The sequence below is a fragment of the Myotis brandtii genome, unplaced genomic scaffold (genome assembly GCF_000412655.1).
Source record: "Myotis brandtii unplaced genomic scaffold, ASM41265v1 scaffold827, whole genome shotgun sequence".
NCBI classification, from domain to species: domain Eukaryota; kingdom Metazoa; phylum Chordata; class Mammalia; order Chiroptera; family Vespertilionidae; genus Myotis; species Myotis brandtii.
The window spans coordinates 893,102-919,666 of record NW_005371360.1 but is presented as its reverse complement, the minus strand read 5'-3'; the positions used below and the strand labels follow the sequence as shown (position 1 = coordinate 919,666).

General features: G+C 49.7%; 2 protein-coding genes and 1 long non-coding RNA gene across 17 annotated transcripts in view; 2 read left to right on the top strand and 1 right to left on the bottom strand.

Moving 5' to 3' along the window:
- Window positions 1–19,355, top strand: part of RFX2 (regulatory factor X, 2 (influences HLA class II expression)) — a 52,287-nt gene extending 32,932 nt beyond the window's left edge. For all 6 annotated transcript variants that reach the window (XM_014531895.1, XM_014531893.1, XM_014531892.1 and 3 more), the window contains 10 exons: window positions 446–561; window positions 2,273–2,391; window positions 3,016–3,128; window positions 3,453–3,607; window positions 5,904–6,001; window positions 6,942–7,091; window positions 7,835–8,043; window positions 13,741–13,894; window positions 14,929–14,971; window positions 15,507–19,355. In XM_014531895.1, the coding sequence (XP_014387381.1) occupies window positions 446–561; window positions 2,273–2,391; window positions 3,016–3,128; window positions 3,453–3,607; window positions 5,904–6,001; window positions 6,942–7,091; window positions 7,835–8,043; window positions 13,741–13,894; window positions 14,929–14,971; window positions 15,507–15,610 (1,261 nt within the window). In that variant the 3' untranslated portion in view covers window positions 15,611–19,355. The remainder of the gene's footprint in view (window positions 1–445; window positions 562–2,272; window positions 2,392–3,015; window positions 3,129–3,452; window positions 3,608–5,903; window positions 6,002–6,941; window positions 7,092–7,834; window positions 8,044–13,740; window positions 13,895–14,928; window positions 14,972–15,506) is intronic.
- A 2,918-nt stretch (window positions 19,356–22,273) lies between these two features.
- Window positions 22,274–26,121, bottom strand: LOC106724445. The gene is made up of 3 exons (XR_001360245.1): window positions 25,979–26,121; window positions 23,093–23,291; window positions 22,274–22,708 (listed from the first exon to the last, which is right to left on the bottom strand). It is a non-coding gene; the product is annotated as an uncharacterized LOC106724445 (long non-coding RNA).
- A 79-nt stretch (window positions 26,122–26,200) lies between these two features.
- Window positions 26,201–26,565, top strand: part of RANBP3 (RAN binding protein 3) — a 62,002-nt gene continuing 61,637 nt past the window's right edge. For 2 of the 10 annotated variants that reach the window (XM_014531901.1, XM_014531899.1), the window contains exon 1: window positions 26,201–26,424. In XM_014531901.1, the coding sequence (XP_014387387.1) occupies window positions 26,403–26,424 (22 nt within the window). In that variant the 5' untranslated portion in view covers window positions 26,201–26,402. The remainder of the gene's footprint in view (window positions 26,425–26,565) is intronic. The other 8 variants (XM_014531900.1, XM_014531903.1, XM_005884395.2 and 5 more) reach the window with 4 other exon arrangements.

The following is a 26,565-nucleotide window of genomic DNA, read 5'->3' as shown; positions in this document are numbered from 1 at the left end:
TGATCGCCCCTAACTGCTCGCCTGCCTGCCTGATAGCCCCTAACCACTCTGCCTGCCTGCCTCATCAGCCTAACTGCTCGCCTGCCTGCCTGTTCGCCTCTATCCACTTGCCTGCCTGCCTCATCACCCCTAACCACTCGCCTGCCTGCCTCATCGCCCCCAACCACTCATCTGCCTGCCTGGTCGCCCCTAACCACTTGACTGCCTGCCTCATCGCCCCTAACCGCCTCTGCCTCAGCCCCCGCCGCCGCAGCTTTGTCCGGAATGAGCCAGAGAAGGTCGTTTGGCTGTCCGGTCTGATTAGCATAGTGCGCTTTTATTATTATAGATTACACACACACACACACACACACACCAACTGTACCCTGTTCAGCCCTGTGCTCCTCAGGCCCTTTCTAGGCAGTGTTGCTGGGGCCTCATGGTGGCACGTGTGTTTTCTACCCAGGTACCGGCCAGTCCAGAAGTCGGACAGTCCTGGGGACAATGGCTCGCACAGCAGCCTACACAGCACGCCAGAGCAGGCCATGGCCGCCCAGAGCCAGCACCACCAGCAATACATAGGTGAGCAGGGACACCCCCACCCTGGGTGCAGGGCCTGCTGTGAAAGCTCCGGATCTCCTCAGCACTTCTGGGTGCTTGTGGGTTTCGGCACCAGCAGCATCTACAGGGGTGCATTAAACAGTTTTCTTGTGTGACACCTTTTCTTTTTTATAAATTTCTCTTTATTTGAGAGAGATACATGGATTTTGTTGTTGTTGTTCCACTTATTCATTGGTTGATTATTGTATGTACCCTGACTAGGGATCAAACTCCCAACCTTGGCATACCTGGACAACGTTCCAGCCAACTGAGCTACCCAGCAGAGCCTGACACCTTTTTTGTTACATAGAAAGTTTTAGATAAACTTTGTTGTGTCATCCCTGAGATTTTAGAACAATCAGCATATATCCCCAAAATTAATGTATAAAATGACCATCAAATAAATAAATAAATAGCCCTGGCCAGTGTGGCTCAGTGCTTAGAACATCGGCCTGTGCACCAGAGGGTCGAGGGTTCGATTCCCGGTCAAGGGACTGTACCTGGATTGCAGGTTTGATCCCCGGACCCAGTGGGGGCATGTGTGGGAGGCAACCAATCTCAGATTGATGTTTCTCTCTTTCTCTCTCTTCCTCTCTCCCTCCCCTCACCCTCCCTTTTACTCTCTCTAAAAAAAAAAAAAATCAATGGAAAAAAATCCTCGGGTGAGGATTAACAAAAAAAACCTAAATAAAATTAAATGCCGGTCAGAAAGAAGACTAGATGTCCTATTTTATTTTAGTTTTTAATCCTCACATGAGGATATGTTTGTTTGTTTATTGACTTTAGTGGGGGTGGGGAGAGAGAAAGAGAAACATTGATGTGAGAGAGAAACATTGATCAGTTGCTGACCAGGGATCAAATCTGCAACCTGGATATGTGCCCTGACCAGGGATCGAACTTGAGACCTTTCGGTGTACAGGACGATACTCCAACTAGCCGAGCCACACTGGCCGAGCTAGATGTCCTATTGTAAAACCTGTCGGCTCAGGGCAGCAGCAGGATTTGGCTGTCCTCCTGGGTTCTCCTCCTTGCTTAACTGGATGCTCAAGACCCCTGAAAAACTCGATTTCTCCCCTCCCGGTGCCCTCACAAAGGGCTGCCTGGCCCTCTTCCCTGGGAACTGTGGGAGAGACCGTTTCCCCACCCAGTGGCCCCACTGCTTTCTTGGGATTGCATCCTAAGAGCCTGCCACCGGGACATGCCCAGGGAGGGTCACTGGGATCAGTATCAAGCATACACACACTGAGACATCAGTGGCCTGGTGTATTTTTAATGTATTTCTTGAGCCTGAACAGAGCCCTCCTGTGTTGGGTCTTCTAGAGAGGTTGTCATGCCCGGGATCACCACAGGGCCAGCCTTGTCCCCAGAGGCACTGCTCTGGCTAGCTCCCCTGTTGGGGTGATGAGAACACTCACTGTGTCTGGGCCCTGGCGCAATGCTTTGTCTTGTCTCAGCATATTTCATGTTGGTGGGAGGTGATGCTGCTGTCCCCATACTGTACCTGAGAAAACTGAAGCGTACAAAGCTGTGTAACTGCTCAGGGAAGCCAGGATGCCGCCCCGGGTTGTCAGGTGGTCACCACCACTTCTGGATAGCATCCCCCAGCACACGGGACGCCCAGCCCGGCTTCGGCTCATGGACCTTCTGCAGGTCTGCTGATGACCCCGTTTCCGTCCTCCCCCCCACCCCCCAGATGTCTCCCACGTCTTCCCGGAGTTCCCAGCACCTGACCTGGGCAGCGTCTTGCTGCAGGAGAGCATCACGCTTCAAGACGTCAAGGCCCTGCAGCTGGCCTATCGGCGGCACTGTGAGGTGACTGCCCCCTCCAGGTGGCCCCCAGGAAGAGCCCACACCTGGGCTGTGGGGATTCAGTGGGAACCTCGGTGCCCCCAGGGCCTGGGTGCAGAGCCCAGTGTGCCTCCCCAGGACTACCAAATCCTCGGACATCCCCAGGTGTCCCTGACAACACAGAGGACCCAGAGCGGCCCCTGCTCCCTCTAGCCAAGGAGCAGATAGAATCTTTGCCCCCTGGACAGCGCCCCTTTGTCCATTTCCATCTCCACTGTGGTCTCTCTCTGATTTCAAAAGATCCTCTCCCCCACAGCCTGAATCACCACTGACTGCTTAGAATGTCCTGATGACATGTGATCCACACCCTTTTTAAAAATATATATATATATATATATTTTTTTTAATTGATTTCAGAGAGGAAGGGAGAGATAGAAACATCAATGGTAATCTTTGATTGGCTGCCTCCTGCACACCCCCTACTGGGGATGGAGCCTGCAACCTGGGCATGTGCCCTTGACCAGAATCAAGCCCTGACCTTTCAGTCCACAAGCCGATGCTCTATTCACTGAGCCAAACCAGCTGGAGCGATCCACACACTTTTGAACAGCCACATTCATGCGTCTAACGGGCCAATGTTACTTCCAGGCAACTTTAGATGTCGTGATGAACCTCCAGTTCCACTACATTGAGAAGCTGTGGCTTTCCTTCTGGAATGCTAAAGCCTCCTCCAGCGACGGCCCTGCCTCTCTACCAGCCAGGTATTGTGGTTGTTCCCCCAGGCAGGCGCGATGACACCCACACTGTGACCCACAGATAAATGCGTCTACTTTCCAAGAATTGTCACTCCCCCCATAATTACATGTTGTTTTTATACTTCTGACGGTTGATTTGTAATTTGCATTGCCCATTCACTTGTTTCAGTGAGTGTTTTATTGGTGACCATATGCCATCCCAAAGAGAAGTCAGCAGTAGCCACAGTGGGAAATGTCATTATCTCAGCCATAGGCGGGGGGTGGACCGCATGACCTGCGTGGGGTGGTCTCCAGGCCTTGGCTTACCTCGTCTCCCCCATTCCCCCACAGTGATGAGATTCCCGAAGCCACCATCCTCCCGAAGGACAAGCTGGTGTCTCTGTGTAAATGTGACCCCATCCTTAAGTGGATGAGGAACTGTGACCACATCCTCTACCAGGCCCTGGTGGAGGTCCTCATCCCCGACGTGCTGCGGCCAGTACCCAGTAAGCAGCTTGCTCACCTGCCTCTCTCCTTTCTCCCCTGCACCCCTGCAGCCACTTTGTCAGGTCCAGCTCAGACTGGGACACTGAGAATCCAGTGAGAGCAGCAGCTTGGTCACCCTGGAAAGATGCTCACCCCTGCCTGCACGTTTTCCTTGTCATTGACCCGGGGAGAGAAGGAGGGAGGGCCTTATGGCTCTGGTGAGGGCTGCCCACTCTCAGGTCCCTGCCCACCTAGTCTGGGCTGGGCTTAGGGCTTCATGCTACTGCCCAACGCTGTGGGCTTCTGGGTCTCTGATGTCCCCAAAGGAGTTCTAGACTGCGGGGCCCAAGTCTCAGGACATCCATACCCCTCCAGGCTGCTGCATTTGCTGAAAGCCCTAGGGATAGTCTGAATCCGGTTTTATCCCAATTCCCCCAAGTTGATATGAGGCTGAGCTCAGCTTCCTCCCAAACCTGTGATTCTTTAGCACCAAAAGGTGGATTCTATAGAATTTTCTCCAGATTCCAGCATCCTTAATTTAGGAAAGGAGAAAAAATGAAATCATGGGCCTCGCTGGCTACACCCATTAGGGCTGACATGGACCTTCCCAGGGAACTGCCTGGGAACTGCCTGCCAGGCCTCTGGTGGTGGTGGTAACTCCCACCACCAGGGGGCACTGTTGTGCCAGCCCCTGACTTCCAGACTTTCCTGTGGGCTCCAGCATCATCCCAAGTGAAGGGTGAGCAAGGTGGGTACCTGAGGCCTCATTGTTTTTTGTTGTTTTTTTTAATCCTCACCAGAGGATATTTTCCCATTGCTTTTTCAGAGAGAGTGGAAGGGAAAAGGGGGGGGAGAGAGAGAGAGAGAGAGAGAGAGCAAGAGATGTGAGAGAGAGACAGACTGGTTGCCTCCTACATGCACTCTGACCAGCAGTGGGGAGTGAACCTGCCACTCAGGTACATGTCCTTGACCGGGAATTGAACCCACAACCCTTTGGTGTGCAGGCCAATGCTCTAACCACTTAGCATACTGGCCAAGGCTGAGGCCTTGCTCTTTTTTTTTCTTTATTGATTAAGTTATACATATGTGTCTTATATGCATGCATATAAGTCATTTGGTTAATCTCTCCCCCTTACTCCCACCCCCCCCACCTTCCCTCTGAGGTTTGAGCATCTGATCCATGCTTCTCTGTCTCTGGATCTGTTTTTGTTCATCAGTTTATGTTGTTTATTATATTCCATAAATGAGTGAGATCATGTGATATTTATCTTTCTCCTACTGGCTTATTTGGCTTAGCATAATGCTCTCCAGGCCCATCCATGCTGTTGCGAATGGTAGGAGTTCCTTCCTTTTTACAGCAGCATAGTATTCCATTGTGTAGATGTAACAGTTTTTTAATCCACTCATCTGCTGATAGGCACTGAGGCTGTTTCTGAATCTTAGCTATGGTGAATTGTGCTGCTATGAACTAGGGGTGCGTATATCCTTTCTGATTGGTGTTTCTAGTTTCTTGGGATATATTCCTAGAAGTGGGATCACTGGGTCAAATGGGAGGCCTCGCTCTTAATGCCTCCAGCAGACACCACAGGTTACACTTGGCAGGTGACCCGTGCACATTTGTGTCAGTGCTTGGAAACCCCCGGTCTTTCTTGCACTGCTGCTTTTGTGCCAGAAAATGGGAACCAGCATAATGATTGCATTTATCCTATGGCCTTGCCTGCCCAACAGCTGTTGAGTATAGTGTGCATTAAGTCTATATTAAGGTTTAAATTTGGGGTAGATTTGCTTTTACATTGGGGGGTTTTTTATTTTTAGAGTCTTATTATTTCCTTCTTACTGTAACCCATCTCAAAGTCAACTTAGAAGTTGATAGGATATATTTACATGCATGTGTATCAGGGTCTCAGTTTCAGCACTGCTGACACTGGGGTCAGGTCACTCTCTGTGGGGTCATCCTGGGCACTGTGGGGTGTTGAGCAGCATCCCTAGCCCCCACGCGCTCAAGGCCAGGAACACTCCCAGTCATGAGAACCACATATGTCCCCCAGGGGGCAGGGTCACCCTAGGTGAGAACCCCTAGTGTAGACAGATAGGTGAACAGAGATGAACGGTCTGGACAGGCCCTAACTCTTACTCCAGGCTCCCCTCACTAAGTGTCCCAAATTATCCCCCATGCCTGTGCTACTCCCTTGCTCTCTTTTCCTCTGTGTTGCTTTTTGGTGGTAACTTTCATTACATTTGCATCTTACTCATGGCTGATCCTGAGGGGCGAGGCTCTGCCTTTCTCACTGTTAATATTGTGTTTCGATCTCCCAGGCACCTTGACACAGGCCATTCGTAACTTTGCCAAGAGCTTGGAAGGCTGGTTGACGAACGCCATGAGTGACTTCCCACAACAGGTTATCCAGACTAAGGTAACTCCTGGGAATGGGGTCTGGGCCTTCAGACCACACTGGTGACCAGAAGCAGAGGCCACGGGCCTGGGGACCCCTTGGGCCCAGCTGTGCTGTAAAGGGAGGGGGCCGGGAGTAGCTCAGAGGAGGGGGCTCCTCTCCCTCTGCTCTGGGAGAACTTGACTGCTGGGCCCCAGGGAGAGCCGGTCGCTCCTGTGTGTCCTGAGGATCAGTGGTCCCTTCAGGAAGTCCTGAAGATGCTGCTGATGTAGGATAGGTAGTGGCAGGGAGGGGCTTGACGGAAGATGCCATTTGATGTGGCACATTTGGGTCAGCTCACAACAGATTGAATATTTCTATGCTCATGAAAAGACGGAATTTAATCTCCTTGCTGTATCCTTATTACGTTAGTCTTGGCCACAAATCAGAATTTAAGTGTGGAGATTTGGCCCACACGGGAAAAAGAGAATAACTTCTTGCAATTGTTCTTGCACACATTTCTTAAAGCGTTGCCATGTACAGAGGAGGCCAGATTTTGGGCATCTGGTCTGCCTGCCTATAGTCTGGAATTGCTGTTAGGCCGGTGATACTGCAACTTCAGGGAGCAAAAGAATCATCTAGGTAGTCAGTAAAATACAGATTCCAAGGCCACCCCCACAGAGTCTGCCCCAGCTGGCCCAGGAACCAGCATTCTCACCAACCACTCCAGAGAGCTTGATGGAATTGAGTTCTAACCCACTAATGCCACACTGTCTACTGTAGGTGCCACGTGATGTGTTGGTGACATCTGTGTCCACTGATTCTTACTCTTCAGGTTCTTGAGACTGTCACAAGGGTGTATCCCTCTTCCCTGCCCCTGACTGTCCCTGAGCCCACGCCCTCCAAAGAGAAGAGAGAATAGGCTTTCCCTACGTGCAGTGCATGCGTGCAGCTCACCCTCTCATGCCGTCTTTGGCCACAGGTCAGCGTGGTCAGCGCCTTCGCCCAGACCCTGCGGAGATACACATCCCTCAACCACCTGGCACAGGCGGCCCGGGCCGTACTTCAGAACACTTCCCAGATCAACCAGATGCTCAGCGACCTCAACCGCGTGGACTTTGCCAACGTGCAGGTGACTTTCCCCACATGGGTCCCCACAGCCTGGATGGGGTTCCAGGACCAGACTGCAAGGCAGGGACAATGTGCACGTGACCCCAACCCCTCTGGACTGGACTTCCACCCCTTAGAAAAATGCATAAACCCTCAATCTGCAGCCATAGCAAACCCAGCGCACATTTCTGCTGCAGGAACTAGATTCAGGGTCGGCACACCCAAGGACCACAGGTCTCCACTTCAGGATCTCTCAGCCTCTCAGAGTTGTGACCATCACCTTGGTTCATTTTCTTTAAAATTGTGCTTTCCTATTGCCACATTCATGGTTCTTTCTTTGGGCCTAGAAAAGTTCAGGCTGTCAGTAAATGGATCCTGCTACTGTATTTATGTCAAGTTCAGGCCCTGGGTCAACCCACTAAACACATACACATTCACAAGAGTGACCACTCAAAAATAAAACCTAAAGACATGGTATAATTGGAGATATAGGTCCGGGAAACCTGGATTTAAGTCCTTATATGCTGGGACAGGTTCCCTCTCTGTTCCATTGTCTCCGTCCCCATGAAATTGGGTACTAATGGTGCTTGACTGCAGTTGGAAAAGGCCACGGGTGAGGATGGGTGCATGCTCGGCCTAAGGTCAGACGTGGAGCTGGTGCTCAGGAGATGGCCGCAGTCTGGGTCCCTGAGCTCTCACCCATGGCATTGGTAGTGGGGGCTGTCACTGACTCTCTGTTCTGACCCACCGCCCTTGCGCCTGCAGGAGCAAGCCTCATGGGTGTGCCAGTGCAAGGAGAGCGTGGTGCAGCGGCTGGAGCAGGACTTCAAGCTGACCCTGCAGCAGCAGAGCTCCCTGGACCAGTGGGCCAGCTGGCTCGACAACGTGGTCACGCAGGTCCTGAAGCAGCATGCGGGCAGCCCCAGCTTCCCCAAGGCCGCCCGGCAGTTCCTGCTGAAATGGTCCTTTTATAGGTAAGTGCCCCTTGAACTCCCCGAGAACTCTGGAAGGGCAGGGGTGGAGGGCTCCAGAGGTTGTCCCGCCTTCAGTAGCCAAAAGCCCAAACCAGGGCCCAACCTGTAGGCCTCATGTGGCAGGCTGGCTCCCAGGGTCAGGCCCAGAGGCACCCTGTGGCCTAAAAGTAGGTGGCAGGCTTCCACAGACAGAAATCGTCATCGAGCCTTCTGGAGAAACATAGCAGCTTGAGCCCATGTGTTTATTTCTGCTCCCCAGCAAAACCCCACAAAGTGGCAGTAAAGGAAGTGGTGAAAAGGCATAAATCCCCAGAACAAGGAGAACAGGAGAGCAGATGATGGCAGATCAATGAGTGAGAGCAAGAGTTTGGGAGGTGGTGTGAGGTGGTCAGTTAGGTCAGTGAGCCAGACGGGGAGCAACCATTGGGCTTTTAGTCACTCACTTCCAAGTGCAAGCAGGAGACAGAAACCGGTGTCAGTTCTCCTGTGGTCCCATTTGTCCCTGCAGAATGGTACTGGGCAAGGGTCAGGTGTGTCGAGAGTATATATATCTTAAATTATATATGTAAATACATTATAGTTAATCATAATTGTATATGAATATAGAAATAATTATTATATATTAACTAGAGGCCCAGTGCAAGAAAATCATGTGGGGGGGTAAGGGAGGGGGCCCCTCAACCCGCCTGCACCCTCTCACAGTCCGGGATCCCTCACTCCTTACCGCCTGCCTGCAGCGGAGGCGCCACCGCCACTGAGCTTGCCAGCCGTGAGCCCGGCTTCTGGCTGACACACTGACCACCAGGGGGCAGCTCCTGCGTTGAGCATCTGCCCCTTGGTGGTTAGTGCGCATCATAGTGACCGGTCGTTCTGCTGTCCAGTCGATTGCATATTAGGGTTTTATTATATAGGATATAAAGAGATGTATTTCAAGGAACTGGCTCATGCAATCGTGAGGGCCTGAAAGTCTGAAATCTGTGGGGCAGGCCAGCGGCTGGAGGCTCAGGCAGGCAACACTGCAGGCCACGGGTGGGATTTCTTATTCAGGGAAGCCTCCGTTTTGCTCTGAAGGCCTTTCAACTGATTAGATGAGGCCCATGTTATCAAGGGTAATCTTCACTTAATGTCGAGAGGTGACAGATGTGAACCACAGCCACAAAATACCTCCACAGCAACACCTGGACACGGTTTGATTGAATAACGGGGCACCAGAGCCTAGCCAAGCTGACACATAAACTATCACAGAAAGTAAATATGAGAGAGGAAAAAATATGGAGAAAGAAAAAAAATGTGAGAAAAATCATAAAAGAAAAATGAAAGGATTTGATCTAGAAGGTTCACTAATTATTTTAAGTGACAGAAAATGGAGGGAAAGAAAATAATAAAACCATAATCAAGTAGCTGTCTCAGAATTGAAGGGCACCAGCCTCCAAACTGAAGAAGCCGCCGTGTTTCCAATACAATGAATGACACCCTCCCCACGGAGCACCCCTGTGGAATATTAGGCTGGAGACAATCAAAAAGGCATCCAAGAAAAAGCGACGGGCCGCACTGAAGGCCTAAGAACCAGAACAGTGTCTTCTGACTGAACTAGAATTCAGGATCTAGTTCTTCCTGTGAGTCTGGGTACAGAGAAAGCAGTATCTTCAGAATTCTGAAGGAAAACCATTTCCAAGATGCAATTCTAACCTTTGTAGAAGGGAGCAGGGGAACCGGGGCTTCCGAAAGGACACTACCCAGAAGACATGGACTGTGCTTGCTAACAGCAGCCCAGCAGTTCTGCAGGGGAGTCCTGGTCTCAGTGATAAATACATAGAAAATTGAACATTTTTAAAGAAGGGGTCAGTTGCCCTGGCTGGTTTGGCTTAGTGGATAGAGCATTGACCTGCATACTGAAGGGTCCCAGGGTCAGTTCCAGTTAAGGGCACATGTCAGGGTTGCGGGCTCGATCCCCAGTAGGGGCCGTGCAGGAGGCGGCTGATCAATGATTCTCTCTCATCATTGATGTTTCTATCTCTCTCTCTCTCCCTCTCCCTTCCTCTCTGAAATCAATTGAAATATATTTTAAAGATAGAAAGAAAGAAGAAATGAAGGGAGGAAGGAAGGAAAGTGGCCCCGCCCACCTGGCTGGTCAGTGGCAACTTATGCACATGCTCAAACAAAAGAGACTTCGTGCCAATTCCTGACGCTTGTGCCACATTAACATAAATAGGTTACATCCTTGCCTGCAGGCATGCGTATGGCAAATTGGCCTTGATCATCCAGCTTACTCTGATTAGGGTTCCCACAGGCTCTCAGATCACACACTCAAATAATAAATAAAATAAGTATCCTCCAGATAATATTAATATAAATAAATAACAGAAGGAAGGAAGGAAGGAAGGAAGGAAGGAAGGAAGGAAGGAAGGAAGGAAGGAAGGAAAGGGAGGAAGGAAGGAAAGAAAAGAAAAAAAAAGAAGAAAAGAAAAGAATGAATGAATCAGTTAACCCCAGGAAAATGATAGCCACTCTAAGGCTTTCAGGCCATGTGTGATCCAGCTGAACAGGGAGTTACAGCAGTCAGGTCAGACCACCCTTCACCTGATTGTGCAAATAAACTGTTATTAACACTAGGCCATACTCACTGTTTATGGATCCTTAGCAGAGTTGTGACCATGTGGCCACAAAGCTGAAAATATTTACTATCTGGGTCTTATTAAAAAACAAAAACAAAAAAAAACTTCACTGGTCTCTCAGCCAACTGCCCAGTAACTCCCTGTTCTCAACTCCCTCCTCACTTTCCACTCTAGCCTTGCCACCTCAGGGTCTTACACTGCCTTCCTCTGCCCCATTTAGCCATGTGGCTAGATCATCACCAGATAAGCCTTCCCAGACCTCCCTAAGTAAAAGCACGCTCCTGCTATTCCTGTCACGCATGCCTTGCTTTTTCTCATGGTCACCCGTCACCTTGTTCTCCCTTTGCCTGTCTGTTGTCTGCCTCCTCTGTGATCGAGCACACACCCCAAGAGCCAGGATGTTGCTTTTTCCACTGCACCTTTCCCAGCCCCTAAAGGTGGGTTGAGTGAATGAAGAAGGAAATGTGAGCCTAATATACTGCCTGGCTCAGCTGTGAGCTTAACACCCCATTGTCACATAAGGGAACACTGAGCCAAAAAGTACTGTGAAGCAACACTGAGATGACGGATGAAGAAGGCGGTGCACCTCTGAGTCTCGGTACAGAGACAGTGCCTGTGGTGGCGTGTCTCAGGGAAAGTCATCTGACCAGTCAAGAGCAGTAGGATGAGCCTATGACTTAGAAATGTGAAAACGAGAACACAGCTAAAGTTGAAGGGCGCCGTTGCCTCTGTGACATGGGCACTTTTCACTATAAGGATGAAACACTACCTGACTTCATTTTATTGGGTTTAAGGGACTTATTTCTATAGCATCCACGAGATAACGGTACAGGGATGGGCACAAGCTTCGTGAGGGATCACCACGCTCAGGTTGAGCTTCTCCTGGTGGAGTTCCGCTAATGTTCCTACTGCAGGAAGCTATCAGCCCGTGTGGAGAACCCGAAACATACCTGGAGATGGTTCAGAAAAGCTACTTGAACTGAAGCATAGCACCAGATGCCGAGGTTGGGGGCAGTGGGTACAGAGTACCAGCACAGGAGGAAGTGGGGGGTTTCAGGGGAAGGGAGGTTGAAACCAAGCTGGGTGGGCCACAGATGGGAGGTGAGACCTGAAGAGTATGGACATGGGATCCCCTAACAAACAGTGTTTGAACAGCCTGAGTTGTCATGAGCGTCCAGACCTGTTACCTTGTGTCTGACAAAGAGCTTCCGGAGAAGGGAGCTGGCACAATCTCAAACCAAGCACAGCTTCCTGGGGTGGGGAGTGGAGGGAGAGGCAGTGAGAGGTGAGCAGGGGGTGAGCCTCCTTCCCAGGAACCTGCAGTCCATGGCCCTTCATTTACCAAGGGGAGTTGGCCGTACAGAGCCAAAGAAGCTTCTAAAGAGAAAACGTATCACAAACCCTGAGCCCTTTCACCCTGTCCACTTAAAAGCACACCCTTTGCATTCAAGAATGTTCTTCAAGTGACCTTTACTTTCTAAAGTGCCAGTTTGGACACAGTCACCACGTGGGTTCCTTCGTTGGTTACTCTTCCTAAGCCATCTCACCTTCAGTCCAAATCAAGCCATGAGGGAAGAGGCGGCGCACCACGACAACGTGTGACGCCAAGTGTGCCCCTCACCTGGCCAATAAGCCTGTGAGATAAAGCATCACGGTCATCGGGCACCCGCACAGATTTGTACAGAGCACCCTAAGCCATCTCCAAGCCACAACCAACTGAAGCCAGCTGTCATTTTCTGTGGCTAAACAAAACTGCCTTCAGAGTGCATCTACACGCTGGCCCAGAGATGCAAAAAGATTAAATAAACTAATGTCATCAGCTGTCTTTACTAACTCCCTGCAGCCCCATTGTGATTATACAAGTATGGACATTTTCAGCCTATTAAAAGTTAAACTGAGACATTAAAATTTCCAAACATTTGAACAAATACCAATTCGAATTGGTCAGTGTGAAACCCAAAGTGTCAGGAGCCTCCACCAACAGGAATGAGGACAAGGTGTTATGGAGAAGATGAGGAAGCAAAGCAGTGACATGATTTGATTGGCTACAGTTCCAGCAGCTGCCTTATTTGGGAACGTTGTAACTCCTTGTTTGTAAGTTTCACTCTCAGACATTGACATGGCTTAGATTTTGGTTTGCTTACTAGGCTCAAGGCATCAGAGCACCCCAGTGTGATAACCCCTTATTTAATTACTATAATAGTCTGTATTTACATTGTGTCTCCCCTTCTTGCCCTGCCTATGTCTTGTATTGCTCCGATAGTGATTAGACTTAACTGAGAGTAGGTGAGCTCTGAAATGGGCATTTGAGTGTTTGGGACTACATGGCAGATGTGTGTATAGACCTGGGTTTCTGGTTGGGTGTCATGTTACTTGAGATCAGGGGTCATTTTTTGTTCTTTAAAAAGAATCCGATACTAAGTATTTTTGAATAATAGTTTTATTGGCACATGGCATACACATGTAAACAAATAGGCATGGCCGTGTGCCAATAAAACTTTATTTAAAAACACTGAAACATGAATTTCAGATACTTTTCATGGGTCAAAAAATTTCTTCTTTTGATTTTTCCCCAACCATTTAAAATGTAAAAACTATTCTTAGCGCTCAGGTTGTATAAAAACAGGGTGGTAAGCTAGGTTTGGTCTGGATTGGGCTTTAGTTTGCCAACCCGAGGCAAAGGCACCCTGAAATTCTGTCTTGTTTTTAGGTACCTAAACCACAGAGTGAAGAGGGAAGGATACAGGGGAGGCTGGGAAAGATGGCCTGCTGTTGGGGAGTCATTATGGCACTGAAAAGACTCCTTACCAAAGGCGGTCTGGTCTCTAAGGCTTATGTCAGAGACTGTCACCTTTATGTTCTCAGTGGCCTCTTCTTAGAGCCACTGCTCCTGCTCACCTCCCATCTGCCTGTCCCCACCTGAGTCACACTGGGACATGGGGGTGGTCTGGCAACTGGCATGCCCCTTGTAGGTCTAAGAGGTCCCCAGACGACCCCAGAGCTGAAGAAAAGCCTGGTTCGCCTGCCTGGTGGGGCTCTGTGCTCCCAAAAGGTGCCTAGCCTCTGTCTGCCCGTCCCCCAGCTCCATGGTGATCCGAGACCTCACCCTGCGCAGCGCTGCCAGCTTCGGCTCCTTCCACCTGATACGCCTGCTGTATGATGAGTACATGTTCTATCTGGTGGAGCACCGCGTCGCCAAGGCAACCGGGGAGACACCCATTGCCGTGATGGGAGAGGTGAGGACCAGAGAAGCCTCCAGGGGTGAGGGAGTCTGCTGAGTATGACACAGTGGACAGCGGGCAGGAAAGAGCTCTCATGCTGGAGCTTGCAGGCCTGGGTTCAGATCCTGTCTCCTCAGCCAACTCTATTCTCACTCTGGGCAGGATACCCTGCCTCTGAATGAGGCCTCAAACACAGGCCTTTTTTTTATTGTGGTAAAATTCATATAACATACAATTTACTATTTTAACCATTTTGAAGTGAACAATTCAGTGATATTTAGTACATTCATAGTGTTGTGCAATATCACCTCTATCTAATTCCAGAACACTCTATCACCCCAAAGAGAAGCCCCATTCTCATCCTCCTCCCAGCACCTGGCAACCATGAATCTGTCTCTGGATTTGCTTGTTCTGGACATTTCACAGGGAATCACACTATGTGGCCTTTGGTCTCTGGCTTCTCATACTGAGCATCATGTTTTCAAGGTTTATCCACATTGTAGGGGGTATCAGTGCTTTGCTCTTTTTAGCGGCTGAGTAATATTCCAGTATGTGGATGTTCAGCATTTTGTTTGTCCATTCATCTATTGATGGACATTTGGGCTGTTTCCACCTTTTGGCTATTGTGAATTGTGCTGCAGTAAACATGTGTGTACAGTTTTTGTTTGAACACCTATTTTCAGTTATTTTGGGTATCTACCCAGGAGTGGAATTTCTGGGTCATGTGGGATTTATTTTGAGGAAGAAATGAGGTTATACTTATACAGCTTTTGGAACATAATAAGCCCTTGATAAATGCCAGCTATTCCTTCACTGTCACTATTCAGAGGCCACAGCCCCTGTCTCCTTTCTGGCCTGAGCAGTCAGCACCCCCTCAACTCTCTAGTAGCTCTTAGACACAACCCAGAAAGTGGCAGAGGGGACACACAGCATCATAGCTACTTCTTATGTAAGAAGCCCTCACTTACAAAGCAAAAGCCTGTTTTAACTGCTGACATTCACGAGGACCCATTCTGCAGAGGGCCTGACTCTGGCCTTCTCTCTTTCAGTTCAACGACCTCGCCTCCCTGTCACTGACACTGCTGGACAAAGGTGGGTGTGTCCGTGGCTTTCCCATGAGGCTTCCTCCTGCGAGTGGCCTGGTGGAAAATCAGGGCAGCTTCTCGGGTGGGTTGAGGGCCTCAGGAGCTGGCACGCAGACAGAGGGTGACACCAGGCAGCAGTAGGTGTCCCAGTGATGCCTCCGAGTAGCCCTGTCCTCTCCTACTTGAGTGTGGCACTTCATGGGCACCCACGCCAGGCTCCAAGGAGCAGGGCCACAGCCAGGAATGAGGTGGGAGGGAGGATTTGAAGGGGTAGCAGGGCAGAAAGGCCCCCAGCTCCAGCTCATTCCCTGCCCCCAGAGGGATGGGAGGACCAAGCACTAAGGGAAAACCTGCCAGGAATGTGACCCAGGCAAATGAGCACTGGTCAAGAGAAGTCACGGATAAGAAGGCCTAGAAGGACCAGGTTAACCAGACCAGAGTTGAGGTCTGTTCATGCCTGGGTGCCTCTGAGGATGTGCTTCTCTCTCCCTCCCTCCTGTCACCCCCCACTCACCCCTTTCTCCCCAACACTGACCCCACAGATGACATCAGTGAAGACCGGAGCAGTGAGGCCGATGCGGATGCCCGCAGCTTGGGTGAGCCCCTGGTAAAACGGGAGCGCAGTGACCCGAACCACTCCCTGTAGGGTATGTAGCACTGAGGCCCTTCCCCAGGCCTGCCTGGCCTCCTCGAGCTCCACAACAGTCGTGCCTCTTACATGAAGTGACCTTGACTCTGACTCACAGGATCCCAGGGCATGTGCACCCTGAAAGGACATGCTATTCCTCCCCAAGAAAACTGTTGTTCGCCACGGCTGAAGGTTACACCTGGTTCTGAGTACCTGAGTGGCTCCCCTGGGGGTCACCCGGATCATCTTTTCCTCCTGACTGTCTTAGTTCTCCCGTCTGCTGGACTGTGACCTTCAGGCCACTTCCACACACCCCGCCGAGCTGGAAAGACCGAGCTGGGCAGGTCAGCACCTCTGCGTTGGGCTTCTCCATTCAGCTCAGTCCAGTTTTCACCGTGATTTTTAAAACTCAGGCAGATCCCAGGAAGGAAGGGTGTCTCATAGCTGTTGGTCAGTCCCACACTGACCTCGTCCACGGAGACCCTGCTCTGGTGCCCCTGTGATGGAAAGGCGTGTCTCCGCACTGCACCCCATGGCCTCTGGTAGACAGGCTGTCCTCGGCCTCCTGTCCTGTGCTGAAGCAGGGAGGTCCCAGGGCCCCACTTCTAGACTCCAAAGGTCCACAGTGTGTCTCTAGATGGCAGGCAGCCCATGGGCCCATGTGGCTCAAAGAACAAGTCACAGAAATAGGCCCGCTGTGTCTAAGAATTAACACCAGAAGGATTACCAGCACCAGGAAGGACTGTGGGTCTGTCCAAGGTTACAGCCAACATGAAGCCAACCGCTGAGTCTGCAGTGCGTCTGATCCAAGGGGGCCAAGGCAGTCAGTGTTCCAGTGGTGCATTCAGAAGCCCGCCATCCCGCCAAATCTGCACCAATAGCCATGCCTGCAGTGTGGCCCACAGAATCTTCGAGAACGCCTGCCTTGGAATTGGTGATCCTGGAGAACGGTGACCCTGGGCAGGTCCCATCTTGAACTGTTTGAAGTTGAGATCTTTTCTGGGGACAAACAAATCCCAAGGACTTGGACAGCCCTGAACTTTAAACTCCCAATCTGTGTCCCAAATAGCAACACGCACTTGGTTGCTCCGTGTGAGAGTCCTGTCCCAAAAGCAACTGCAAAGAAAGACAAACCTCTAGTCTAGGAAGCGCCATCTAATGCAATGCAAATGTTTCTCTCTTTGGAAATATCTTTATACCAATAGTTCTGTGCTCCTATTGTTATTAGAACATTTCTTAATAATGTATATTGCAGTATATTTGGTCCCCAATATTTTATCTCATTCATGTCAAGCAGGAGCGCTGGGCCCACCTCGGCCCTCGCCAGGTGTGCGGGGTGGTGGTGGGGGAGGAAATGGCAAGAGACTCGCTGACTGTAGAAACCCCAAGTCCATGATGATCACAATGTTTGTCTGGGCTTAGCGTTCAAGACTTAGATGAAATCAGACAGAAAGAATGTCTTTAAATATACACCTCCTCTGCTGGAAGGCCCTGAAGCCCACGGGGCATGCACTGTGATGGCCTCTTCTTTCCCAGGGTCAGCTGGGTTCTGCCTTAGGCTCTGCCGTGTCCTTTGCAGGATTCCACGAGGAGGACTACAAATGACAGTAAAGACACGAGTCTTCCGAGCCCGTTCTCGTTTTTCATCGCAGTAAACACATTAAGCATACCCATTTGGGGGTCACAATCCACACTCCAGCCCCCTCCCACCCCAGGGTGCTGGAGGGTAGATGCTCCCTCCCAGCCTGCTCGGAACAGCAGCTTGGAGAAGGAGCAATGTTCTTCAAGCTTCACTTAGCAAGGCCAGTCCAGGGCCAAAGATGGCAAGAAACAATTCCTAGCACAGGATGGTCGAGGCCATTTGTAAACAGAGTAAATTCATTCAAATATTACAGAATAAATCCACACTCCAGCCACTGAAGCAGCCCACCAGTTGTTCTCAAGGTTTATTCGGGGGCGGGGGCGGGGGAGGGGCGTGGCGGCTGGCAAATCCAGAATCTCCTAAGAACCAATGCTAGAGCTTGTTCCAAAATCGCCAATCCCTGGGCCCCAGCTGAAGAAAGCCTGCCTCTTGGGATTGGGCTGGATCTGGGAATCCATATTATGACCACCACTTCCCAGGGGAGTGTGACACAGGGGATCATAGGACTTTGAAGAAACCCTGCAGAGAGCAATGCCATTCTTGATCAGCCTCCCCTAAAAGCAGCTTCTCACTGCCAGGCCAGTACCCCACATGCCCCCAGGGATGCTCGGCCTTAGGCCCCAGAGCAGGCCTCTGTCCCAGGAAGTGGCCCTGGGCCATGGGTCCCTTCTAGAATCCTCTATGATGGGGCCTCCAGGTGACACTAAAATTGTCCATCACTTCCTTGGGCTGGGACTCCAGGGTCTGTGCTTGTCTTAATGCTCTTCTGTCACTATCTTGAAATTCTTAATTTTGGAACAAAGGGCCTACATTTTCATTTTCACTGGGCCCCACAAATTCCATGGCTGATCCTGGTGAACTCCCTCTTCTTCAGGCCCTGACTCTGTGCTGATTCCCTGCCAGTCTCACAGAACCCAGACTCGCCCCTACCCTCTGGTGATTCACAATTTCAGCTACTTAGCAGCAATAGCTCTTGCACCAAACAGCGCCGCCCCCGCCCCCGCCCCGCCTTCCCCTTCAGAGAAACAGGCTGGGTGTTGGGTGGCAGGGTCCCTGGAGGAGAATCGGGCCCTGCCCTTGGGGTCTGAGTGGCTGGTGAAGGATTGAACATGGGTGGTGCCTACGTGATTACTGCCCCAGGAGTCAGAGAGATGAGCAAGGGAACCTGCTGAAGTCCCACAGGCTGCCAAGTTTCTTGGAGGGCCCACTGGGTAAGGGCTCTGGGAAGCAGGCATTGCACAATGGAGGGAACCTAGTCCTACCAAGAGCCTCTGGGAGCTTCTGCCTAATCACAGGAGCTCCACAATAGATACTTTGGTCTGATCTCCTCTTTTGGACAATCTTCCAAGGCAGGTATTACCCCGATTGTGCACATGGGGAAATTGAAGCTGCTGGCTGGAATGCAGACATGATGGCTGGAGCACCAACAGCCATCTTGGATCTTGAGGTGGATGTTATCTAATAAGGATGGCAAAGCAATGTGACAGAAGGAGCCTGGGTCCCTGGTGATCATTATAGCTTTAATGGCCCCATCAGAATTCAATAAGCCACAGTTGGGGGGAAAGGGAGTGCAGGAGGACCCATAGATGCCCCTACACACCCCACTGCAGGTGTTAACTCTTGTCTGCCTTGCTCAAGACTATTTCCCAATTCTAGCACACTGTATGCTCAGCAAACATTTAGTGAATGAGTGAGTGAGTGAATTAATGAATGAAGAAGGCCTCTGGGAGAAGATACTATTCCTGGGGATTATGGGAAGGTAGAGGAAAGGAGAGAAAATGTGGAGGAATGATGAGGAATAGACAAAGCGAAACTTGGGAGGCCACCATCAGAATTTTTAAAGCTGGACTGATTCTGGAAGGATGGATTAAACATGAAGAAACTGGAAGCAAGGAGGTCAACTAGGTACTTGTTAAAGTCTACAAGGGAGGCTCTAGGGGCTGAACTGGAGTGTGGTAGGGGAAGGGGAAAAGAGGGCCGAGGCCTGCTAGAGCCACTGTCCAGCGGCAGGCCGAGTGGGTTATAAAATCATGCTTGTGACTTAGGATCCGTTTAGTTTTCTTTTTAATGGACTAAGAAAAGATCAGGAGTGTCAACATAATAAAAATAAGCATGGCTTTATAAAATCTTAATTTCAGTATATATTAATGTGTATATCATACGTGTGTGTGTGTGTGTGTGTGTGTGTGTATGGTATTGGACTGTAATGTATTGAATATTCATATGTATCCAAAGGCACAATGCCAGAGAGTAGTTCTCACCCTATTTTGAGGTCATGGGTCCCTTCTAGAATCCTCTATGATGGACAATTGTGGGGTTTTGCTATCCGGCTTCTGTCCCACCTTCTTTGGGGATGACCTTTCTCCCATAGAACCCAATTTCTATGTGGGTTCTCTCACATCCTGGGAACAGGCTTGTCGTGTGTGGAGAGCAGCAAGGAGGCCACTATGGCCGGCACAGGGTGACTGATGGGGCAGGAAGGGCAAATCGGGGGAGATAAGGAAGGCTGCCTAGATCCTGGCAGGGACTTGGGGTTTCATTCCAGGGTGGTGGCCCATAAGTGAGAGACCAATAACTACAAAATGGATTGAAAAGTCCCCTCCCTTAGCCCTCATATGTACAACTGCCCACTGGATGCCCCACTGGCATCAAGATACCTCAAATGGCATCTCACCAACAGCTGGGCACCTAGAGGCACTCAATCAACATCTGATGGAGGCTTGAACTGGATAGAGGTGGGACCCTAGGCAGGGCAGAGATTGATAAATGCTTTGTGGTGCTGGGCCCATGCAATACTTTCTGCTTGGATTCTGACCAGGGAGTTGAATGACTGTAAGACTGAAAACAACTGAATTTGGGGCATTCTCAGAAGGTGCCCCTCCGATAATGCTAAACAATTCCCAGCCCAAGACCTGCTGGAACTGCCCAGTGTTTTCTCCTCTTTGATCTTAGCATCCTCTTAACTTTCAAGCAAATTCCCCCTTTCTTTACATTTGGCCAAAGGTGGTTTTTGGGGTTTGCAACCAATCTCCAAAGCAAGACACCTTAGTTCCCATGAGTTTTTTGGTGTGTTTTTTAAATCCTCATTCTAGGATGTTTGTTGTTGTTGTTTTATTGATTTTAGAGAGAAAGGAAGGGGGAGAGAAAAAAACATGGATCGGTTACCTCCCATACATGCTCCCACCGGCAACCAAACCGACAACCTAGGTATGTGCCCTGACTGGGAATCGAACCCACAACCTTTTGCTGTATGGGAGGAGTCTCCAACCAACTGAGCCACCCAGCCAGTGCCCCTGTGAGTTTTGCAGGCAGGATCAGTAGGGATTCTCAGACCTCGGAAGCCCTCCCAGGACCTGGAGCCCCTGTTTCTGAGGTGGCACATGCGTACTGATGACAGCATGATCCTCAGAGCAGCCAGGCGCAGTGCAACTGAAACATGCTCTACCTCTGCTGGTGCAGCCAGCACCTACTGACCTTGTTCCCAAGAGATGCCAGACCCCCAACAGGTGCAGAGCCTTTGAGTCCCCACAAGTTTACTTAGAAAGGCCGGGTAGCTCAGTTGGTTAGATTGTCCCAATACCATGCACCAAGGTTGCAGGTTCATTCCCAGTCGGCACACACAAGAATCAACCCATGAATGCATAAATAAGTGAACAACAAATCAATGTTTCTTTTTCTTGCTCTCGCTCTCTCCCTTCCTCTCTCTAAAATCAATTTTTAAAATATTTTTTTTTAAAGAAGGAAAAGCCCAGCCGGCATGGCTGTGGTTGAGCATTGACCTATGAACCAAGAGGTCACGGTTTGATTCCCGGTCAGGGCACAGGCCTGGGTTGCAGGCTCGATCCTCGGTATGGGGCGTGCAGGAGGCAGCTGATCAATGATTCTCATTATTGATGTTTCAATCTCTCTCTCCCTCTCCCTCTCTGAAATCAATAAAAATATATTTTAAAAATACGATAAAATAAAATAAAAAAGGAATGAATTGCTTTTCTCCTGGAGCCATTTTTAATTAATCCCAATCTTCTGCCACCCCCCAGTGGTCACTGTGAGACACAGCCTTTTCCTTTTGGTCCACAGACACTGCGAGCTCGGATTTTGCCTAGAATGGGGGCTTTGTTTACTAAATTGCAATACTGCCTAGAAAGACCACAAGCTCTTTCCTCCCTCTGCCTCTCCTTTTCCTCAAATATTCCCTATTTATTTATATCCCTGCTAGATATTAAATACAAGGGGAAAAGTATTAACCTAGCAGATAACATTCTAGACCTATTGATCTAAGTTATCATCAGTGAGGACACAAATCTACATCAAGTGCCTCCTAAGAGGACACCCTGAGAACACGTCACTCCCACATTATTCATGCCCAAAATACATCACCAGAATTTAATCACTAGGAAACATTAAAAAACAAAAATTAAGGCCATTCTACAAAAAATAGGGCAGTACTTGTATCAGTGTCATGGTTAAGGAAAAATAAGGCTGAGGAATTGATCCCTACTGAAGGACTATGGAGAAACAACATCTAAATGGATGTCGTTTATGGAGGGATATTGGACTGGATCCTGGAACAGAAAATAAATGTTAGTGATGAAATATGACTAAGGTTTGTACATTAGTGAACACTACTGCATCAGTATTAACTTCCTGGTTTGGGTCATTTCACTTACCTAAGATGTGAATATTCGGGAATCTGGGTGAAGCTATGTGTAATGTCTTGGTATTATTTCTGCATTTTTGGTAAGTGAATTTATTTTAATTTGAAAGTGAAAGCTTTTAAATAATATTTTTATTGATTTTTAGAGAAAGAAGGGAGAGGGAAAGAGAAAGAGAAATATCGATGGAAGAGCGGAACATCCATCAGCTGCCTCCTGCACGCTCCCTACCAGGATCTCAAGCTCCCATCCCGGGCATGTGCCCTAACTGGGAATAGAACAGGCAACCTTTTGGTACACAGGACAACGTCCAACCAACTGAGCCACACCGCTAGGACAAAAGTTAAAAAATATTTTAATTACAAATAAAATAGAGTAAGGTAAGTATTTCCGTACCCTATTTACCTGCTGCACCCAGCTTAGGTCAGGGGTTGCCCTCTGTGTCAGTGTCAGCCACATTGGACATCCTACTGTGAGAAACTCACAGACTGAGGGAAGACAGGGAACGGTGCTGAGCCGGAGAGGCAACCCGATGCCTCCCCTCTGTCCCCACCTGACTCTAAGCTCCCTGACGGAGGGAACTGTATCTGATTCATCTCTGGGTCTTGACCTCAGTGTGAGGCTGGGCACAAGGCAGATACTTTTTCACATGGCTGGCTCCCTGCCCACGATGGGAAAACAAGAACTGAATTACAGTTGTGAAGGCTTTTACCTGGAGCCCAACTATAAAAGCCATTTTCCATCTTGGCTGTGGATAAGGAAGTTCACAGTTCTCAGAGCTCAGCCGGGCTCAGGGGTACCTCGGACTTGTCTGCTAGTAAGCTAAGGAGGAAGCAGGCAGCAGAGAAGCTGATCAGCAGTTTAAGGTAAACAATTTGGATCCCTCCACTTCCCACTTCCAAGCCTTGTATTAGGAAAAACTCCAAATTTCTCACTCGCACCCCTCCCTAACCGCATTTCCTCACTCTGTCCTGGCCCACACAGCTCCTCACTGCTCCTCCAGCTCACCAACCTGGTTCCTGCCTCAGACCTTTGCACTCACTGTTCTGTCTAGAATGCTTCTCCTACAGACCTTCTACTAAAATGTCACCCCTCAGAGGCGACTTCCCTGACCAACCAATCTAAAGTATCCATTCTATCACTGTCACAATATGCTATTTTATTTTCTTTGTAGCACTAGTCACTATCTCAAATGATTTTGCTTACCTGCCTATTGTCAGTCTCCCCACCGAAGAATGCAAAGTTCCGGGAAGGCAAGGTCTGTCTTGTTCATCTTGGACCCCAACATGTAAAGCAGTGTCTGATGCATAGTAGGTCTGGCGGATATATATTGCTGCATAACAAATATCCCCCAAATTCAGTGGCTTACAACAGCAACCATCATTTAATTTATCTTCCATGGTTTCTGAAGGTGAGAAACAGCAAGGCATAGGCGGGGCAGTTCTCTCTCAGGGGGTTTGTGGTCTCTGTGTTTCAGCTGCCTTACAGCATGGCTGCCTCAGGGCAGTTGGGCTGCTTACATGATGGCTGAAGACTTTTAAGAGCAAGTGTTCCAGCAAAGCAGGAGGAAGTTACCTCCCCTCACTCTGTCATGATCAACCATCATTTAATTTATCTTCCATGGTTTCTGAAGGTGAGAAACAGCAAGGCATAGGCGGGGCAGTTCTCTCTCAGGGGGTTTGTGGTCTCTGTGTTTCAGCTTCCTTACAGCATGGCTGCCTCAGGGCAGTTGGGCTGCTTACATGATGGCTGAACACTTTTAAGAGCAAGTGTTCCAGCAAAGCAGGCGGAAGTTACCTCCCCTCACTCTGTCATGACCTAGCCTTGTAAGTTCCCTGGTGTCATTTCTACTATACTCTGTTGATGGACCAGCAACAAGCTCATCCCCATGAAAGGGAAGGGGACAGAGACTTCGCTCTTGATGGGAAGAAGGTCAAATAATTTGGGGCCATATTTTAAAACCCCCAGAGTAGGTGATGAACAAATATTTGTTTAATAAATAAATATTGACTAAGTTAATTTCTTAGAGGAGACCAAATAAAGATATCAAAAGAAAGCCTGCAGGGCATGATGTTGGCAGTCACGAGCACTGTGATGAAAATTGTGTAACCAGTGGAAATTCAGTTGGCCTATCAGGCTGATAGGTTTAGCATCTCTCAATGTGCCTTGGAAAACCACAACTGGATTATATTTACCAAGTAATGGCGTGTTTCTGGGAGTTTCCCAAAGTGTGGGATGAATGTAGAGTATGAAATGACTTTAGGAGACATGTAGACATGGCATTAAATGACACCAAATCACATGGATTATAGTTATCCCATTTTCAATTATCTGTCACGCCTTCTCATCATGTCAAGGAGAAAGTTCAGGTAAGTGATAATATGCCTTTAATCACCCTCTAATACTTTGCTAATCTCTTTAGAAAAGGCAGGCTCAGCACCTTGGCAGGCAACAGTAGCCACCCAAAATTTTAAAACCTCATTTTCCTGTTTATTTTTTTTAATATTTTTTAAATGTTTTTATTGATTTTTTTTTAAGAGAGAGGGGAAGGGAGAGGGGGAAACATCCATCTGCCGCCTCCTGCAAGCCCCCTACTGGGGATCAAGCCCACAACCAGGGCATTTGCCCTGACTGGGAATCCAACCTGTGACCTTTCCATGCATGGGACAGCACTCAACCGAGCCACACCAGCCAGGGCCCTGTTTATTTTTACAATCACCTCCTATTCATGGCTGGTAGTTTTCTATTTTAAATGATATACAGTATCTATTTAACATAACTTTAAACCAATAAACAGGCAGGGAAAGAATTCATTAAAGGTCACAGGGTTCAGAGATATGGCAAAGGCCAAGAAGGGATTATATGTAATGACATATAATGAATACTAGAGGCCCAGTCGTGCATGGGTAGGGTCCCTAGGCCTGGCTGTCAATCAGGGCCGATTGGAGCCTTCTGGCTGCTGGCCAGGGCCTCCCTTCCTCAGATGCCGGTTGCCAACTGGGGCCTTCCTTCGTGCCATGCCGCCCCCTGGTGGTCAGCACATGTCATAGAGAGCGATCAAACTCCCAGTCTCCCAGTCGAACTCCTGCCCAAGAGGACAATTTGCATATTAGGCTTTTATTATATAGGAGGATATTGCTATTTTCAAATAAAACTGTTTATGGACACTCCCATTTAAATTCCATACAATTTTCACATGTTCTGAGATATTACTCCACTTCTGGCTTTTTCCAACAATTAAAAATGTAACACCATTCTTAGCTCACAAGCTAGAGACCTCCTCCTTTAGATCCCCCTGGAGAAGGAGCGAAACTGGGATTCAAACCTAAATAAGCCATAGGACACAAAGTCCCAAGAAGAGGGATCAACAAATGCAAAGATCCTGAGGCTGAAAGGAGTCTAGTGTGCTCCAAGGATGGAAAGACCCCTGTGGCTGAACTGCAATAAGTAAGGGGGAGCCTGGGAGCAAAGCACAGGGGCCTGTGTAAGTCTGAATAAGAGGTTTAGAGTCGATTCCAAGTTCAGCAAAAGCCCTTTGGAAACATTAAGGAAAGATGTGTCCTTGATCCAATTTATATTTTTAAAAGATTCCTGCGCATGTTGCTGTGTGCAGAACAGAGCCTGGAACTCCAGAAGAATGAAAGGAAGGAGAGCAAAGAGAGAGGACGCTGTCTAGTCTTCCAGGAGAAAGAGGAGGATGGTCTGGCCTGGGGTGCTGACAGCCAAGCCGATGAGAACAGGTGGGTTCCATTCATGACATCGGGTATGGCCATCCTGGAGCTCCAATTCTATTGGCCTAGACTCTAGAGAGATCAAGTCCCTTGCGCGGGGTCCCCCAGCCAACACCTGTGTCCCCCACGGACACCCCCACCTTTGGCCAGTTAAGTTTAACCTCTGATTTCTGCTTGCTCGCCCCAACCACTCCCCACGTCCCCAAGAAAGCATTTGCCCAATGTACTTGCCCCTTAGAAGGGGAAACTGAAGCCTGAAGTGACAGAGAGCCAAAAACCCCTAGCAGGCCACCCCCTCTGGCCTCTGTCCTGTGGTGTGGAAAGCCCCCCTGCCACGGTCCGCAGACTCCCCAGGATTTACCTAGAAGGTTTCCATCGCGGCGCTTTGGATGGCTCACTCTCCCACCACTGGGATCCCCGGAAAACAAGCAGTAAACTGGGGTGACTAGACCCAGCGCCAGCCACGCTCCCTTACTGAACGTGTGTGTTTCCCCTTGCCCGGGATGCTCGCGTGGAGCACTGCGCATGCGCCCTGCCCTGACCACGCCCCCTCGATCGGCGGGAAAAGGAGGCGGGGGCGGTTAGTGCGCAGGCGAGGGCTCGGAACTGGGCCTGCCGGTGACAGCAATACAGAGCTCGACTCCGCGCCGGGCTCGGCGCGCAGGCGCGAGCTGCCCTCCTCTCTCGGAGTCGGCTTGGGAAGTGCGCACGCGCGAGAGTTTCTGGCAGAAAGCAGGCGAGCGGCGGCCAGCGCGGAGCCTTGTGGGAGGGCTTGAGGAAGTAAAATGGCGGACCTGGCGAACGAAGGTAGGGGAGGCGCCGTCGAGGTCCAGCTGGCGGCCAGCGAACGGGCGGGGGAAGGTCCAAAGGCCACAAGCCCGAGGGGTGAGCACCCCGGAGTGCGGGGGGCCTGTCTGCTTCCAGATAGTGGCGCAGTGCCCGCAGCCG